The following is a 19,277-nucleotide window of genomic DNA, read 5'->3' on the forward strand; positions in this document are numbered from 1 at the left end:
CCTAGCAAATGGGTAAATTTCTTTTCAATATCTTTTATTGTTGAGACTAGACGCTAGAGGTTTTAAGTTACCTAACATGGCGGTTTGAAAAATTGGACTGAGATACAGTTTAACTTTGGATGTGTTAGCTGCGGCATGGTTATTATTATGACCAAAAACATGGCACTCACTATACTTAAAGTCAGTTTTAAGAATTACTTGCAAAACTGAATTTGATTGAACAAAAAAATGTATTAGGTGGAACAATGTCTAATATTATTCTAGCCTTTTCTAATGAGTTCCAGTGGTAGTATTTGGTGGTAGGGTGATTTGTTTATGTAGTCTACCTTGTAAATAGATCCACAGTTTAAGCATCTATATGGAACTGGAGCGATGGTTCAGAAGTTAGGAGCACTGGCTACTTTTGCAGAGGACCTGAGTTTGATTCCTAGCACCTCTATGGCAGTTAACCACCAGGCACTGCTTGTATGTCGAGCACATAGCATAAATGCAGACAGCACACTCTTACGCATAAAATCATCTTGAAAGTGAAAAGTTCTAGACCACATACTGTGTGATACTTAGTTCTTCATTTATGTTCACTATTTATTATTTTTCCCATCCCCTTTTGCAGCTTTAAATAGAATACCAAACCGATCATAATTTAAAGTTTAGTAAGCCCCTTACAGAACCCATAGATGGATCTTGAAGAAGTATTACAATTAGTTTCATAGGCACAAATATGACCACAAACATAATCGAGATTTGTTATATTCCTAGTTCCTAAGGTCCTCTTTTTTCAAAAGTAAAATGTAGCTCATCAATTCATGCTATCCTTTGGGCTATGGTTCATATATTTTGGTGAGGAAAAGATCAAATGTATCCACATTGCTTAGATTCTCCAGAAACCCCTTAATTTTAAACCCTCCTGAATCCTTGTCTGAAGCACAAACTAGGTTCCCAGCACCTAATAATCCGCCTTCGGGCCAACCAGGTAATAAATAAAGGAGCTTCCTACAGAGGGCCAGGTCTTTGGAGAGGTAAATGTTTGGGTCTTCTGTGCTTCAGGCCCTGGGATATCCTGTGAAATCCGACAGTGCACTTGTGTTTTATGGTATTTCCTTTTGTCCTATAACTTTTGCTTTTAGGCATACTATCTTACAAAGTCCCTAAGAATTTAAATTTAGGTTAAATTGGACAGTGTAGTGTAGGTCACTGCTTATATTAGCACACTAGTTCATTTCTGTCATTATTGATTGTAAAAACCTGAATTGTGCTCAGTAGTAGTTGAGGAGTGTGTAAGGAGTGGGGAATCTTCCCCTACTTTTGGCTTAAATTGGAATTTTAAAAGTATTTTCTTTAATTAATGAATTAGATTCTCATAGTCTATAAACAGTAATCTTGCATTAATTGATAACTCAAAGGGGTGTCTATTGATTGACACCAAGGATTTATAAATTTAGAAAATTTTAAGTTTATCCTGATATTGATTACTAGATTAAAACAGATATTATCAAGGGAATGCAAAGAATAAGCATAAAATGCCTGAAGAGGTGTGAGGGCTGATGTCGGTTCAAGCCTGGCCTGTGCTGCAAGGCGAGGACAAGGCATCGGTCATGAACCCATCTCAGAACACAGTGATCGGAAGCCTGTAAGTTAGAATCTTCCAACAACTCTTTTGTGTTTTCAGTTTCAAGTAACTGCTGTTTAATTGACATTGCTTTGACTTAAATTGTCAGGCAGCAAAAGACAGTTTTATCTATTGATTGAGTCGCTATTACTTGTAAAACTCTCCTTTCCCCATTTCTGATGTGAGTCTGGGTTCAGGTTCTTGCATATTTTATTCTAGTATTATCCTTTGCTTTTAAATATTTTAAAAAATATTGTTATCTATATGTGTGTGTCTGTGTGAGTGAATTATGTGTGTGTGTGCATGCACATTACCTGAGAGGCCAGAAGAGAGAGCGTTGTGTGGTCCCTTGGAGGTGAGGTAACATGTATTTGCGAGCCCCACCCAGTATGGGCATTTTGGAAGATCAGCAGGTGCTCCTAACCACCATCTCTCTATTTAACCCCAGGGCTGCCTTTTACAGTCAGCATGTATGTCTCTAACCTGAGGGGGGGTGGGGTAGGGGATGGGTGGTACTGTCTCAAACTCAGGCCCTTTGATGCTGTGCTAGTGAAGACTGCTACAAACTGTATTCCCACCTCGTTATCGGGATTTTTTCTTTTTTTTTAACTTTTTCTAGCCTGGTGGTGGTGGTAGCACAATCCTTTAATCTCAGCATTCAGGAGACAGAAATAAGTGGTGGTAGGTGGGGTGTCTCGGTGAGTTTGAGATCAGCATGGTCTACAAGTTCCAGGACAGCCAGGAGTACACAGGGGAAAACCTGACTGGAAAAACAAACAAATACACAAAACCTTTTTCTCTTCCGTTTTCCTGAGAAATGTATTCAGACAGGAAGACCAGAACCTTGCTCTTCATTTTTCTGTTATAAGCATTGGAGAGCAGAGTGGTGCTCCTCAGCTGATAGCAGTCCCAGAGACAGTCTGTGGTAGGTGTGCAGAAGTCAGGCTCAAAGTGCACTTCTTAAAGGCCTGCCTGGGAGGTTGCTACGCCGCTAGTATCTGAGAAGAAGAGTGTTGAAAACTTTCCAGTCGTCTTCAACTGGTTAGTTTTTGCTAAGAAGCTCTTTTGCAGTGGTGCTTGCTACATAGTCTGTTGTTTCCAGACTTTACAATTCTGTTGTGCTAGAACATCACCCTTGATACCAGTCTATATGGCAAACCTTGGGCACTGAGCCTTCATAGGCTTCTCCTTGTCTGTAAATGACACACATAGCTGGGGGCAGAGTGTACTCGTGGACCACACCATGACACATCATTAATTCCTTTAGACTCTCACTGTGTCTTTTTCTCTTGTAGTTGATTTTGCATCACAGTGATTAAGCTTCGCTATTAGTAGGTCTGTATGCTGAGCAGAATGCAGTCTGATGACTTCCTGGATGTGTGGAAGTGTCTTGGACTCAACATGGTTTTGTCACTAAATTCACTGAAGGAATATATTAAGGATGATATTATAAAGCAGCTTTGCTTATAAGGAGTTCTTGGTGTGTCTCTGATGGTGTTACTTTTAAATGTCTTTAGAAACCAGAGGTTTGCTCTGCTTTCGGGACAGTTCCCTAGCTTGTCCTGTGTTGACAAAGAGGGCTGGCATCTATAGGCATAAATTGTCGAAGCTTCCAAGGAGTGAAGAGAATTCTCTGTACAGCACTGTCTGTTTGGAAGAGAATTCTGTCTCTGTTTCTTTTTCTAAATCGCCTTTAGCACATTCAGCTTAAAACTTTACACAAACTTTTATAGTTTTGTGTTTGGATATTTTACATTGTTGTCAGATTTCTTCTCAAGTAGTATCCTAATTGATGTCTGTAAAGAGGCAGCATTTCTCTGATTCACTCTTTCTGTTGTATAGATACATAAAGCCAGTATATCTTCTGTAAATGTTAGTTTTATTTCTGGCTTATCTTTTCACACATTACTAGCTTGGCTCATAGTTTGATATCATATAAAATCGGGCATTTGACTTTTTTGTCTTCCAGTTTTAAAATTAGTTTTTCCCAGTTTTATATGATGATCATTCTGGGGATCTTAGATGCGTTTGTTTCTGAGGAAACATCTATTTAAAATTTTTCCCATTGAAGAAAGTACTTTGCCAGGCGTGGTGGCGCACACCTTTAATCCCAGCACTCAGGGGGCAAGAGGCAGGCAGATTTCTTAGTTCGAGGCCTGCCTGGTCTACAAAGTGAGTTGCAGGACAGCCAGGGCTATACAGAGAAACCCTGTCTCGAAAAACCAAAAAAAAAAAGAAAAGAAAAAAAAAGTACTTTAAAAACTGTTTGATTTCCCTCCCTTCCTTCCATGTGTGTGTATGGACATATATACCACTGAGATGGATTCCGGACCTCTACATGGGCTCTGGACACCAGACTCTGGTTATCGTGCTTTCAAGGGGACTTTGATCCAGTAAGCTGTCTCACTCATCCCAAGGAAACTATTTTTATAGTTGTCATAGGATGAAATTTAAAATAACTTAACATTTTAACATTTACTCATGAGACTCTTGGTGTTTCCTCTGCCTTTACCATCGCTTCCAGGGATGCAGCTCTAGTCGGCAGGCTTTCACAGCTGCAGACCCTTTAACTGCCAGTCGCCTAGCTGACCTTTTTACCCTATAATGTCCTGGAGAGTAGAGCTCCAGGCATCATAGTTGGTAGCAAATACTCACTGAGCTGGCTTGCCGGCCCCTAGTTAAACACAAGCTTCAAGACCGGAGTTTGGATCCTCAGCAAACACTCAAAAAGCAGAGTACAGAGGAATGTGTCTGTAATCCTAGTTGTAGGAGGTAGAGATAGGATCTCAGAGGCTTGCTGGTCAGCCAGTCTTAGTGAATTTATTCCCTGCCTCAAGAAATTAGGCCAAGATGTCAGATATCTTAATGGTGAGGAGCACTTATTTCCTTTTTTCAGAGGACTTGAGTTCAGTTCCCAGAACCCACATCTGGTGGCTCACAACCTGCTGTAACTCCCAACCCCAAGGAATCCAACACTCTTTTGGCCCCCATAGGTACTTGCATACAAGTGCAATCTGTGTGTCTGTATGTCCCCTCTCCCAACGCCCACCCTCAATAATTAAATTGAAAAATAAAATTTAGTGAATGATAGAGGAAGACACAAAGGTCAGTGGACTGGCATTGACTTTGGATCACCACATGTGGTTATGGTGTCTACAACATGCACAAATATGTATATACCACGCACAAATAACAGCAGCTTCCACTCCTTTATTAGTATATAAACATATCTGTATATCTGAGGGAGTGTGTGTGTGTGTGTGTGTGTGTAAAACATGTTCATTTTTCACTGGTTCTTTTGTGTGGTTTGTTCTGAGGTCACTATTTTTCCCTGGCTGGCCTCTTAGTACAGAAATCTGACTGCTATTTCCTCTTTAGAGCTGGGATTAGAAGTGAGCCACCATGCCCAGCACTCTGTATTCCCTAATGAGTTTTAAAAACTATGCCTTTGGGGGACTCTTTTCATAAAGTGTTACAAACAGGTGGGTTTTTTTTTGTTTGTTTGTTTTTGTTTTTTGTTTTTTGTTTTTTTGAGACTGGGTTTCTCTGTGTAGCCCTGTCTGTCCTGGAACTCACTCTGTAGACCAGGCTGGCCTGGAACTCAGAAATCCTCCTGCCTCTGCCTCCCAAGTGCTGGGATTAAAGGTGTGTGCCACCATGCCCTGCTGCAAACAGGTTTTTTTTAGTTAACATCTTTTTTGACATTTCTATCTTTTGTGTGTATAAATGTGTAAGATACACACACACTTTTTAAATAGCATCAGAGCATCTCCCTTTCATTTTAAACTCCTGAGTATTCATCTGAGATTGATGGGAATGACAGGGAATCACTTTGTTGTTTTTTTCAAGTAACTATCTGGTAGTACCTTTTATTTCCTGGGTCACCTAGCAATGCCTAGCTACTTGTCACATCTGGTTACTCAGTCATATTTCCCCTGAAGTTTGTTTTATCACACACACCCCCCTCCTGTGTAAGGGTCTTTCCCAGTGTGCATGCAGCAACCACAGAGGCCAGAATGCTGCTTTGGATCTCCAAGAGCTGGAGTTAATATGATTGTTAGCTGTGCCCTGGGCACTGAGAATTGAACCTAGGTCCTCTGGAAGACCAGGCAGGGCTCTTAATTGTTGAGCCATTTCTGCAGCCTATTTTTACCACCTTTTTAATATTTGGGTTTTTTAATGTGTATTTGAGCTCCTTTTTGGTGCCCTGTTTCTTTTTTTTAAAGGTACATTTACCTAATTTTATGTGTTTGAGTATTTTCCATGTATGCGTGTATATGTATGTATGAGTGCATGCATGTATGTGTGCATGCATGTATACTGTATTTGAACAGTGCCCATGGACGCCAGGAAGAGGGCATTGAGTTCCCTAGAAATAGAGTAACAGATGGTTGTGAGCTACCATATGGTTGCTGGGAACTGAACCCAGGTCCTCTGCAAGAGCAGCCCTGTTGTCTTGATGAATTCCTATAGAATTCTAGAACATCTTGAGGACTACAGTGTTGATCACCTTTTGCTATTACTGATGTAATAACATCTAATTTTTTTGTGGGGCTGGAGAGATAGCTCAGTGGTTAAAAACACTGCACTCCCAGAGGACCTGGAATTCAGTTCCTAACATCCACATGATAGCTCATAACTGCCTGAATTCCGATTCCAGGGTGTGACACCCTCACACAGACATACATGCACGCAAAACTACACGGTACAGAAGATTGCTCACCCTCCCCCATTTGTTTTGTTTTTCGGACTTCCTTTTTGTTTGTGTTTCTTAAGTGTTGCTTTCCGGCTTTCTCAATGCATACTTTCCCTTTTTTTTTTTTTTTTTTAAAATCTTGTTACTTTTGCTGAACTAGAGTCATTTTTTAGGTTCTTTTTAGGTAGAATTGTTATCTGAATAGCAGATAAGCATGGATACTAACCTGTGTTCAAATTATCTCATCAGAATTTAATTACTTTCCCACAGTCTACTCGTTTATATGTAAGTTTTTATGCCTATCTTAGTTTTTTATCCCTAGTTGATGTAAATGAGATGGGTTTAGTGTGTGTTTTATTTCATTGCTCCCCTCCCTCCTTCAGCTGGGCTGCTGGGATGATTTGGATCAAGTATTTTTGCCGATGTTTAGTTTACATATTTATTCTAAGACTGGACCTTTAAGTGTACATGCGGCTCACTTGACTTTGGTGTGTTCACTAGGTTGGGCAGTTGTAACCGTGAACTGTAGATAAGCTGTGTGCCTTTTGTGGTCTGTGCTTTTCTCTTATCCTTCTCCGACTTAAGAGTTATGGCCCTTAGAACTCTAATTCTGCTTTCCTACTGCATAGGCTTGGCCATGCTGTGCCCTTCATGTAAATTTTGTACTAAGTGGCCTTTATGTACTTGGCCACTTTCACTTAATGTTGTGTGATCCCCACAGTAGTGTGGGTTCATGTCCATTACAATCCTCCAAGTTCCATATTTCACAGAGCCATTTCTCAGATGGGAGACATTTGAGGTTTTTTCCGAGTTTGAACAGTGATGATGATCATGTGCTCTGGGCATTCATATACAAGTGTTTGTGTGGACGTAAGCTCTTACTGCTACTGGGAAATATACATGGGAGTGGGGTTCCAAGACAGATGGTAAGGCTTAACGATTTGAAGAAGTAAACTCTTTGTCAAGGTGACTGCACTATTTTACATCTCTGCCAGAAGGAATGAGACCTGCTTTCTCTCTTCCTCACTAACAGCATTTGTTGCTATGCTCAGTATGTTCTTGTGGGTCTGATATTCATGTCTCTAGTGATACTGTGTTTCTTTGCATGTGGTTGGTTGACATTTGTATGTTGTCTCTGAAGAAATCTCTGGTCGTATTGCTTGATTAGTTGTTTAATTCACTGGTTCTTATTGTGTGCTCTAGGCATTCTTTTATTGAAAGACTAAACTTCAGCCTGCCCACCATGATCGCGCCTTATAAAATACACGAATGGCTGAGTTCTTATTAGTTTCACTTTGAACATGTAAATGTCTTTATTTATTGTTCGTGGTGAGGCTATTGCTCAACCGAAGGGCACATGGTTCTTACACCTGTTTTCTTCTTACAGTGTCATGGGTCTAGCTGTTTTTAGGATATTAAAAGCTGTTTTTCATGTGGTATGAAATAGGTACTAAAAGGGGATGCATCTGTGTTTGTTTTATTACTCTTCCCCACAAGGCAGGCAGCTCTCTAAGCTGGCCGCTGGCCTGTGATCCTCGTGCTTCTGCTCTTCTGTGGACTTGGATGACAGGTATGGGCCATCGTCACACTTGACATGGTGTGTTCTGTGTGGTCAAACTAAGGGTTTTCATTTGCAGGCTTTCTTAGGTAAAAAGCACAGGCTGTTTTCCCACTTGCTCTTCAGTGCTGGGGAGCAGAACTCAGGGATTTGGGCTTCCTGGGCAATCACATGTTGAGCAAGAGTTTTTAATGGCTCTTAGCTGTGCTCTCCCTTTCAGTATTATGGCTCTGTAGAATTTCAACTACATTTGTGCTTGAAACTGTCTCAGACTTTAAAAAAAAAAAACAAAAAACAAAAACCATCCAGCCCTTTTTACGGTCCAGGACTTTGATCTGCTTTGGTTGACCTGAGAGCTTTTTCTTTAATTATATGCTTATACATTTTTTACTCTTGGAGAACCTTCTTACTCTGTTCCAAGAACAAATACCTTGTTTGTCACTTTTGTGTCCTTCATTTTAGTCATTAGTTGCTGTTTGTTTGGTTGGTTTTTTTTAACTCTCTGTATGTTGTTATCTGGAGTACTTTATATTAGTGAATTTTCATGAATTTTGTGCATTTTAGTTTTGTTACTTTTTTGATTTCTGAAACAGGGTCTTGCTCTATGGCACAAGGTAGCCTTGAACTGGAATTCCCACGTCTGCCTCTTGAGTAGTGGGATTATTGGTGTGCAGTGTAGGGAAAGCTACCACTGGGATTAGGAATTTAGATCCAAAAGAGACATTCTTACCTTTGGGAAATGCCTTGGGGGCCTAGCTTGGAGCCCTGCAGCAAAAATTACTAGCAGTCTCAGCCGAGGAATAACATGCGATTAAAAACCGTTTACTTGCCATTCGAGCTTTAAGGCACACTACTGTCGGAGAACTGCTCTAGACTTGGCCACGGATAAACGTCGTACTCCCCCCAAACTCAATGTTATCAAATAACCATTAGAGTTTATGGTCCTTTCCCCTTAGGAGCACTAGGAGTGGGCTTAGGAAGGAGTGAATTAATGTCCCAAGGGTTCATTGAACATCCGGAATTATAAAGATTTCACAGGAGAAGTTAAAATTATGGCCTGTGCAAAAAGAGAGATGCAGGTTAACACAGGTGGTAGATACAGTTGCTGTTTCCCTACAGCAAAGGCAGCACTGCTCCAGTAGGGAAAAACAGAGGGTTTGGAAGTACTGGAAAACATGTGTTTGGCAAACAATTCTTTTTTTTTTTTTAATTTTTAATATTTTTTATTACATATTTTCCTCAATTACATTTCCAATGCTATCCCAAAAGTCCCCCATATCGCCCCCCACTTCCCTACCCACCCATTCCCATTCTTTTGGCCCTGGCATTCCCCTATATTGGGGCATATAAAGGGCAAACAATTCTTAATTATCAGAGGCCAAAATTAAAATTGCAGGTAAATGGTGTTGCTGTAGGAGCGGATGTAACTTATCATTTTACAGAAAAATTTGGAATTCTGAATTGCCTCTTCAAAATGTTTATACTTAGTTTCTAGGAATTGGAAAGTTATCTCAGATAAATAGAACAAAGTATGATGGAATTATAAATGATTTCAAAGGAAAAGTCTCTGTTGGGTTAGATGGACTGGGAGGTCAAATAGGAAAGCCTTATGTGGCTGACCCATAAATTTATAGGGGAGGAATCTTTTACAACAGTGGGGTGCTCAGATTAATATTCCTGCAGTCCCAGAGATAGCCCCATCGTGAAATAAGTGGTGAAATGGTAGATATTCCTGGGGAAGGTATTGATATGTGTCATCAAAAACAACCCAGACGCTACCAATTGTCCAAACATGGGGCATAACAGAGATTGAGTTTCCAAATTTATGGAGGTGGGGGAGGGTGCACTGCTGATGTATCAGTGGCTCTACCCTTAAAATGATTGACTAGCCAGCCAGCCAGCCAGCCAGCCAGCCAGCCAGCCAACCAACCAACCAACCAACCAGACCTAAAAAAGCAGCACCTGAGCAGCTGGAGGTTCAGCAGATAGAAGAGTCTTAGTCCTTGGAATTTGCCAATATTCATTATAAAAAAAAAGGAATCAGAAAGTTGGAGACTACTAACAGATTTAAGAGCTGTGAATAGAGTAATCTAACCAATGGGTTTGTTACAATATGGAATTCTTGTCCTTTCTTCATTATCTAAGGTATGGCTTATGATAGTAATTGATTTAAAAGACTGGGTTTTTTTTAGTAACCCCTTGTATGAGCAAGATAAAGAAAAATTTGCTTTCTCAATGCCTATAAACATATATCAGTCAATAGTTCTTCAACAAAGAATGCTAAAGAATCCAACTTTATGTCAGTATTTTGTGCAACAACTGCTAGATAAAATTAGCAGGCAATTTCCTGTATCCATTATTCATTATCATATGGCTATTTTGCTGGCTGATTCAGATAAAGATACTTTAGAGAAAATGTTTAAGGAAACAAAGAACTCTGCCATGCTGTGGGTGACAGGTTGCTCCTGAGAAACTACAGAGAAATCGTCCAAGATTGTTAGTGGCTGAAGCAGAGTTAACTCTAGTAGAACAGAGTCTGCAGACGCGTATGTGGATTGCATAGATCCCAAACGTGATTGTATTTCGCTTATTTTGCCTTCAACTTTTTCTCCTACTAGACTCATGGGAATGGGATGGGAAGATAGTAACTGTGAAATTGATCTTCTTAGCACACAAAGTACAAAATGAAAAGACTTACATAGAAACATTTCTGATTTAATCATAAAAGGAAGAAAAAGACTGTCAGTTTTCAGGAACAAACCCAGCAGAAATCGTACACTACTGGTGGAATTCTGTCATTATAGGTAATCAGTGAAGATTGGTAAAGAACTTGTAGCAACTATTTGGGAGATATTAACAACAGATATCCTAAAAAGCAAGCAAGTGTCTTCAGTTTATAAAAAGGTTTTCCCACATACTGTAAAAGAAGCGCCTGCATTCTACACTGATGCAAGGAAGTTGACCCAAATGAGCAAAGTAATGCAAAGCCCATATCCCTCAGTTAAAAAAACACATAGTTATATGGCATTCTTATGGTATTATTAGAGTTTCCTGAACCTCTTAATATAATTACTGACTCTCAGTTTACAGAAAGAATTGCTCTGTATATAGAAACTGCTGAATTTATTCCTGATAATTCAGAATTAACCTTGTTTTTTTTATAGATGCAACAATCAGGGATAAAAATTATTATTCTATACTAGCCAGATTTGTTCACACACAGGTCTGCTAGGTCCATTAGCACAGGGAAGTGAAGTTAACCAGTGTTGGTAGGAAGTGTATTAGAAGCTTCAGAGTTTCATGAAAAGCATCATACAAACAGCTGGAGCTTAAAAACGCGCCTTTTCTGTTACTTGGAGACAAACTAATAAGACATTATAAAAAATTGTCCTATGTGTCTCTTATATGATTAAGCCTCATTATACACTGGAGTTAACCCTAAACGTACCCAAAGAATTTAAATCTGGCAAATGGATGTGTTTATTTTTCAGAATTTGGAAAACTAAATCTACCATGCCTTTGATACATAGTCAGGATGTTAATGGGCTTCTCTGTGTTCAGTTCTGAGAAGGCTGGTTCTGTAATTACACATTTACTCTAAGTAATGGTTATCATGGGGATCCCTTCCCAGACTCAAACTGACCATGGCTCTACATAGGTCTCTAATAAACTGAAACAGTTTTTGCATATTATAATATAAAATATATTACCAGTGTGCTATACAGTCCTACAGGACAAGGAGTTGTAGAAAGCTCTAATCCTACCTTATAGGAAATGTTCATAAGACAAAGGGATAGACTCAATAGTGCTCAAACTTTAAATTTTCAGAATGTTAATGAGAAAGGATCAATAACAGCTAAGAGATACTGGGTTATGGAAAAAACTGTAGAATTACATCAGCCTATGTTCTGTAAGGATGTTGTTAACATTAGAATGGAAGCCAGGAAAAATTTTGCATTGGGGATGAAAATTTGATTATATTTCCCCAGGAAACCAAAAGCTGTGGATACATAACTATCAAAACTGTTAAAAAATATAGAACTAAAAATTACAGATCTTCTGAAAACCTTGGCCACTGACCCAAAAAAAAAAGCACTTATTTCAGTGAAAATGGCTCTGTTTATAATTTCCCACCACACACAGCACAGTTAATGTCTTAAGAGGGGAGATGTTGTGACATACTTGAGATTTCTGGAATTTGGTTTCTTAAGAAACACAGGAATATTATAAGAATGTGCTTTCAATTTACTCCCAGGCCCGCGTGGGGATGAGGGGCTGGTTCGGACTGTCGGCAGCAGCAGACCATCATCTGCCTCACGCTCTAGCAGAAGCATGGTTTCCACCTGCAGATCAGTTCTGTGCTTGTGTGGTGCTTTGAATTCTGGGAGCTTTTCAGATGGTACATAAATGCTCGGACCCCGAGAGATGGGGTGGTTGTTGGTCCCTTAGGGAATTTGGTTGAGATTTGTTTGTAGCCATGGTCAAAGAAGAAACAAAAGGAAGACATTAGATTCAGGATCTCTTTCCTCTCTGTTATCTCCTCTTTCTCCTCTATCCTTGTTTCTCTACTATGTAGTGTTAGAGGGTAAGACCAGGGTGCCAGGGGACATAGGGCAGGCAGTAAGACGAAGAACCCATGAAGTAGGAAAGAGCAGCTCCATCTCTCTCCTGGACGCCTGTATTATTGCTCACTTTCCAGGTACTCTACAGTAGTTAACTTATCCTTAGAGTCACTCACATTTCTCAACTTGAAATTTTAGATAGTGTCACCTTGATGATTGACAAAAAGGTAATACAGAAATTATGATGGTGAATATTGTTAATTTGAGCTATTAAAAATACGTTTTCATTCTTCTATTATATATGTCAATATTATTAGTAAGAAAGTTTTGTTGGATGAAGTGGATTCTGAATCCTTTGGGAAGTTATTTCTATGGTTACTGTTGTAGAAGGGAAATACTTTCAACTAGGTATTTTTCTCTTTTCCTTCCCCCCCTCCCCCTTTTCCCTGGCCTTGCCTTTCTTTTCCTTTCCTTTCCTTAAATAAAGTGTTCTTTGAGACAGCATCTTTCTTTGTGACCCTGGCCAGCCTGGAATTTACTTTATACATGAAGCTGGCCTCCCACTTGGAGTTATCCACCTGACTCTGCCTCCTGAAAGCTGGAATTAATAGGTGTGGACTTTGCTAAGGGCAAGTACTTAGGGTCCTTGTCTCTTGATTTATGCAGAGTCTGTTAATTGTAATTGAGCCCCTTGTGTGTAGCCACTTGTCGACAGAGTGTTCTCTCTGGTTTATGCTGTTTCTAGCTTAGTGTTGTCCTCGCTAACAAGCATGTTCACTACATCTTTGTTTACGCACCTATATGGGAATTCCACCCCATTCTTTAGAACTCATTATGTGAGTGGCACGCTGCGTTTCCTGGATGTTGTATAGCAGTTTTGCAGTTGATTGTGCTTTTAGCTGAGTACGTCTCCATGTGGGCACTAATGATCACTGTTGAACGTATTTTAGTTCTAGTGTATCTGAGTAATTCTAGTAAACCTCAGCTTAACTGTATAAATCGCAGGTTTGCACTAACATAATTTCACAAAATTGAAAATGGTTCAGAGAAGTCTTGATACTCAAGCGTCTGCTGTGGGCAGTTTTCCCTATTCACTCACCTTGCATTGTTTGTGATGATGTATTTAGTCTTTTTTTTTTTTAATTTATTTATTTTATGCATATGAGTACACTGTAGCTGTACAGATGGTTGTGAGCCTTCGTGTGGTTGTGGGAATTGAATTTTAGAACCTCTGCTTGCTCTGGTCAACCCTGCTCTCTCCGATCTGCCCACTCACTCAGTTCCTGCTCACTCTGGCCCAAAGATTTATTATGCCTAAGTACACTGTAGCTGACTGCAGACAGACCAGAAGAGGGCGTCAGATCTCATTACAGGTGGTTGTGAGCCACCATGTGGTTGCTGGGATTTGAACTCAGGACCTTTAGAAGAGCAGTCGGTGCACTTAACCACTGAGCCAGCCCTGTATTTAGTTTTACAGACTCTACCTTTCCATTAGCTTAGCTATGTCTTTCCCACATAACTTAAGTAAGTAACTGAAGCTACTGAGATGGCTACAAATCCTCTTCTCCTTCATTTGAGACAGAGATTGGAGTATGTGCTTTAAACTAGTTTCTTCTTCTGTGAAATGAGTGTGCTATACTTGCCCCACAGGGTGGTATAAGGATGAAGTAGACTGATGCTCAGGACACCTTTAGGTGGGGAGCAGAGCAGGATTACTACTACACACATTGCTGTTAATGAACAGAACAGTAGTGAACTCATTGATTCATCTTTGGTTTCCTCTCAGGAATACTTAGAAGCTAGCTTTGTGGGGAAACAGTGCATATACAGCCCATAATTTTAGCTAAGTGAGTAGAGTTTAAGTATGAGTAATATGATAGAGTCCTGTAGATTCCTGTAGCTAACTGTGCAAATGTAGAGGTAGATAAAAACAAAGCCCCATAGTGGTTAAACCCAAGATAATATATGGCTCATCTTAAAGCAGAGACTGGACTTCATAGCTTATTTGTTTCTCTCTTTTCTTTTCTTTTCTTTTCTTTTCTTTTCTTTTCTTTTCTTCCTAACCTTTTTGGGGGTGGGGGGATGATAGATTTTTTTAAGTTTCCCCTGTTTTCTTGACATTTGGAATTCTGGCCTACTTCACTATTAATACAGTAGTAGCAGTAGGAGATACTGGGCTGGGAATTTGAAGTTGGCTTGAGTTTGAGTCTTGGCTTTGCTGTTGACATTGTACATGTGTTTGGTGAAGTGACATAAACTGCATCTAGGTTCTGACTGGTAGGTACTTGGAGACTCAGATGCCATCCTTGTGATGAGGCTTTAGAAGTACAAAGTGCTCACCAGAGACAGGAGGTCTCTTCTTAGTTTTAAGCTCAGTTTTGTTCACCTTATTTTCCAAAAGCAAAGTCTTGGTGTTTCATGAGACACTGTTGAAAAATATCCCATTAATAATAGCTCTGTAGCCAAAGGTATTTTGCTAGTCCCTCTTCCACCAATTGTGTAGATTTTTAGACATTTCCCAAATAGGAAATGGTTCCTGTACAAGTGTTACTTGTAGCTCGATCTCCTGTTTCATCTCTGCTCAAACAAGCCACCTCCCTTAAACTTGTGGCTAGCCTCACCTGGTTTTAAATAATTTGCATTGTGTCTGCCTTCACGCACGCAGTTTTCAGTGTACTTTCTGTTTGAGTGTTTGGAAATCATTTTAGGCTTTTACGTGTGGCTTGGTCTCACTTTCTCATCTGGCATCGAATAGTCCAAAGGGTAAAAATACTGCTTCTCCTTCCTCCACACAGCTATGATAGAGTCCATTGTTCAAGTGGCATTTTGTTGACAGTGGTTGAGTGACTTGCACTTGGACATACATCTGCAACAGTTCCAGATGTTTAGTGTACATCTGGAGTTGCAGACAGGTGTCAAAACAGGACTTGTTTAGAGATTTGGTGCTTAGCCTGACACTGTGTATTTTAGCATAGTCCCAACCTTTTTTCCCCCAAGAAATTTTGCTATTCATGTTTCGCTAAAGGAATTTAGTAGGCCGTTATTATTTGAATTTTTAATATTTGCATAATTGTGTCATTTGGGTAGTAATAACAATTTTAAAGGACTGAGGAAAAGAGCTGTTCAAGAGTCTCAGTTCTAGCAGTTTTCATGATTTTATTAAATTAATTTGTTAATCTCGGGTGATTCTTACAGTAGTGTTAGGAGAAGTCTGTGTTGTCAAAGAGAAGTCTGTTGCTGATTTCATTTGGAAGTGACTGTAGTTAAGAAAAAGAAACTTCTTTGCACTTGCTTTAAAACAAGAGTTTTTTTCCTTTGCACTTAAAATGGATGTTTCTTTCACATGAGTGTTTGCATTTTATTTTCCAGTTTTTTTTCCCCTTTAAAACCAGTCTACTATTCCACTAAGACCCTGTTTTGCATCTTCCCCAGGAATGTCACTGTCTGCTGGATCTTCCCCTCTCCATTCCCCAAAAATTACTCCACACACCTCTCCTGCTCCTAGAAGAAGAAGCCACACTCCAAACCCAGCAAGTTTCATGGTGCCGCCTAGTGCCTCCACTCCTGCCAATAACCCTGTTCCTCAGACTGCGTCCTCTGGTCAGGTGATCCAGAAGGAGACTGTCGGGGGGACGACTTACTTCTATACAGATACAACCCCAGCACCTTTGACTGGAATGGTATGGCTTCTGTTAAAGAGGGAATCAGTGCTCTTAGAAAAGCTGCTCCTTAACTAATGAGGTCACCCCCCACTCCCCCACTCCCTCCCACACACCGGAAGGAATTTAGGGACATGAAAAAGTATTTTACTTTTTAACTTACTCTCATATCTTTAAATTGTTATGATTCTTCCTTCCTAATTTCACTCAGAAATCAGATGTAGTTGTACTTTGTTTTAGTGTGCTGGGGCTACCGCAGAAGGGTTACCTCGTCAGGACATAGCTAGCTAAAGTTGATGCTCTCTGGCTTTTGTTTCTAGCTACTGGGTAGGCAAGTTTACCTTTGGGAAGAAGTTGAAGAAAGTAGGCTGTATCTTAATTATTGAAAGCAAGTTGATGAGCCATGTTGACTCAGATACAGCGGTGCTGTGAAGGGCAGAGCTCTAGGTCGCAGAATGGCATGCAGTGGTAAAGGCTATAGTGTGTCTTGCAGGAGGGGAAGGTTTCAGTCAAGGGGGAGCCATGATTGTGAGTAGCCAAATGACTGGTGATGGGGAGGGTTGCTTACAAAGATGCGGAGGAGAAGAACATGTCCAGCAGACGGTTCCATGTCTCAGGAGTGCGTTCCCAATGCTAGAACAGTGGGGGGTGGGTGCTGTGTGTTACTTAGTGCCTCTCTTTGGCCCCACTGTTTTGTCTACATTAAAGAAAAAAACTAAAGAAATTAGTAAATAGCTCTCGAGTAAGAAAACCAAATTCCATTAACATGATGGGAGCTTAAACTATAAACATCTGAGTGCGTTTCAATGAGCACAATTTGACTGTCAGACTAAAGTAAATTTAATATTTTGCAGAAGATCTTTTTGAGTGACAGGAAAACAGGTTTCTCTTTTTTGTAGAGCTTAGTCCTGCTGTGTGTTTTACACTGAAGTCTGTACTTTTGAGAGAGTTTTATTTGACACATGAGAAGAGTAGTGACCCACTGCCCTGTAGAAATAAACGTGGAACCTGTAAGACCTGTGCAGACTTCAGGAAACCATTGGGGAGGTCTTCTGCTTTGCTTTGTCTGGGGTGGTATGATGTCATAACCCTTAGAACAGTGACCCGGGTCAGATGATCAAGGTAGAGACTTGTTCATTTCAAGCCAAATCTTACCAGTTTAATAATTTTTGGTAATTCAAACAAAATTGTAGAAAGAAGAAATTGCACTTAACTCAGTAGAGATTTGTTTGTCACGGAAATGCCTCTGCTGTTGGTAGAGATCAGTATATTTTATAATGCTTTCAGTCTTCAGGCCATGTTTATAGTTTTTTGCAAACCTGAGATAGTTAACTGTTTGATAGAAGGAAGCCAAGCAAGACAAAGGCATTTTACTCTCTGCAGGCCCGGTTGTATAGTTTCATTAAAAAAAGTACTTTCTAGTTGCATTCCACAGCAGTTGAATGTCTGAGGACAACAAAAAAAACAGCTAAAGTTATTTCTAAGAAAGAGAAAAGAAAACATCGGAGTGAATGCGAGGAGAAGCTTAGAGACACGAGGATGAAGGGAAGAGCCCTAGGGGAGGGACATGAGAGGAGGGACCAGAGCGGCTGAGGGCTGGGGCTGACCCTGGTGTGTCTCAGCTTAGAGTGTTGGACAGGTGTGCCAACAGACTGTTAGCCACAGAGATGCTGCCAGGGGTCGGTAGCTCTACCTCACTCTGCCCTGCAGAGCTTGGCATCTCTCTCTCCCTCCAGCTGGCTGAAAACCCACGACTGAACTGTTGGAAACAGGGTATTCTGCCAAAGGCTTGTTCTGGCTTTTTCTGTGGGGCTGAAATTTTGTATCTGAATAAATATTTTCTTCTTAGACTTTTAAAAAATTTAAAAAATGTATTGTTTTTAAAATTGTTAAAATAGAAGATTTATGAAATCATTCAGAAAGTATTCTTGTAAAATTGTATTTTAACTATACCAAAATCACTGTCAAATAAAAGTTAAACCTTTATGAAAACGATAAAGCTTACTAATTGAGAAAAATTGATGATCATATTTTCCTCTTTCTTGCCTGTTTAGGTATTTCCAAACTATCATATTTATCCTCCAACCGCACCTCATGTTGCTTATATGCAACCAAAAGCAAATGCACCTTCCTTCTTTATGGCCGACGAGCTCCGACAGGTATGCTCTCAGAAGCCAGCACAGACACTGACCGTTGGCTCTGCCTTAGAGTGGGAAAGAATAGACCGAGTGCTCGTGTGTGGTCACGCACAGTCCAGTCCCCTAAGCAAGCAGATTTAGACTGTGCAAGTTTTATGTTTAAGAAAAGCATTTTAAGGACATCTTAAATAATGTATTAGAGTATAAAACACAGAATTACTATTTAAATGTGCTGCTTTTCTGTGTTCCATGGTTTTTGTGTGGAAATGATTCTTTACATGGTTTTTTATTTGTATGTGTTCATGAATGCTCACTTGGAATGTGTCAGCGAGAGCATATGTGGGAGCTGATCCTCCTCCTCCTATGTGGGTACTGGGAACAAAATTCAGATTACCAGGCTTGGCAGCGAGGCCTTTCCTCACTGAGCCATCCCAAATGGGAAGGGCTCTTAAATAAAATATATATAACTTAAGTGCCCTTTAACCTTTAAACTGTTGCTGTTAATTTGACACAGAAATAAGCTTCATTTTAAGTGGCCCAACAAAAATCTTAAAAGTAGGTTCTATAATTTCCTTTCTTATTTGTTTTATTTGTTGTGATAAGCAACTTAGATATTCTTGTTATTTATAGCTTCTTAGATGTACATTCTCAAAAGTAGTTTTTGTTTTTCAGACAGTTTTTCCCGTGTACTTAAGCATGAAGTATGTGTGTACATGTGCACCTTTTATCCTTTTGCAGTGCCTGGGGATAGGACCAGCACCTTGTGCATGCTAGGCAAATATTGGCTCACTGACCTATGTACTCAGTTTCTGCGTAATGATTTTAGAATGAATTTTTGACTACATTAATAGATCTTACATATTCCAGATTGGTTTATAGCACTTTTTTTGGTTTTTTGAGACAGAGTTTCTCTGTGTTACCCTGGCTGTCCTGGAAGACCAGGGTGGCCTCGGAACTCACAGAGATCTGCCTGCCTCTGCCTCCCAAGTACTGGGATTAAAGGTTTGTGCACCACCATCTTCATATTATTATTATTATTATTATTATTATTATTA

At 39.9% G+C, this 19,277-nt stretch overlaps 1 protein-coding gene across 1 annotated transcript in view; it reads left to right on the forward strand.

Annotated features, from left to right (window-relative positions):
* The window catches only part of Pan3 (poly(A) specific ribonuclease subunit PAN3), a 121,241-nt gene that overhangs the window by 76,547 nt on the left and 25,417 nt on the right, over positions 1–19,277 (forward strand). Inside the window, exons 6-7 of the mRNA XM_029477820.1 lie at positions 15,858–16,105; positions 18,139–18,360. Coding sequence (XP_029333680.1) covers positions 15,858–16,105; positions 18,139–18,360 — 470 coding nt within the window. The remainder of the gene's footprint in view (positions 1–15,857; positions 16,106–18,138; positions 18,361–19,277) is intronic.

This window comes from Mus caroli, chromosome 5, assembly GCF_900094665.2.
Source record: "Mus caroli chromosome 5, CAROLI_EIJ_v1.1, whole genome shotgun sequence".
In the NCBI taxonomy this organism is placed as follows: domain Eukaryota; kingdom Metazoa; phylum Chordata; class Mammalia; order Rodentia; family Muridae; genus Mus; species Mus caroli.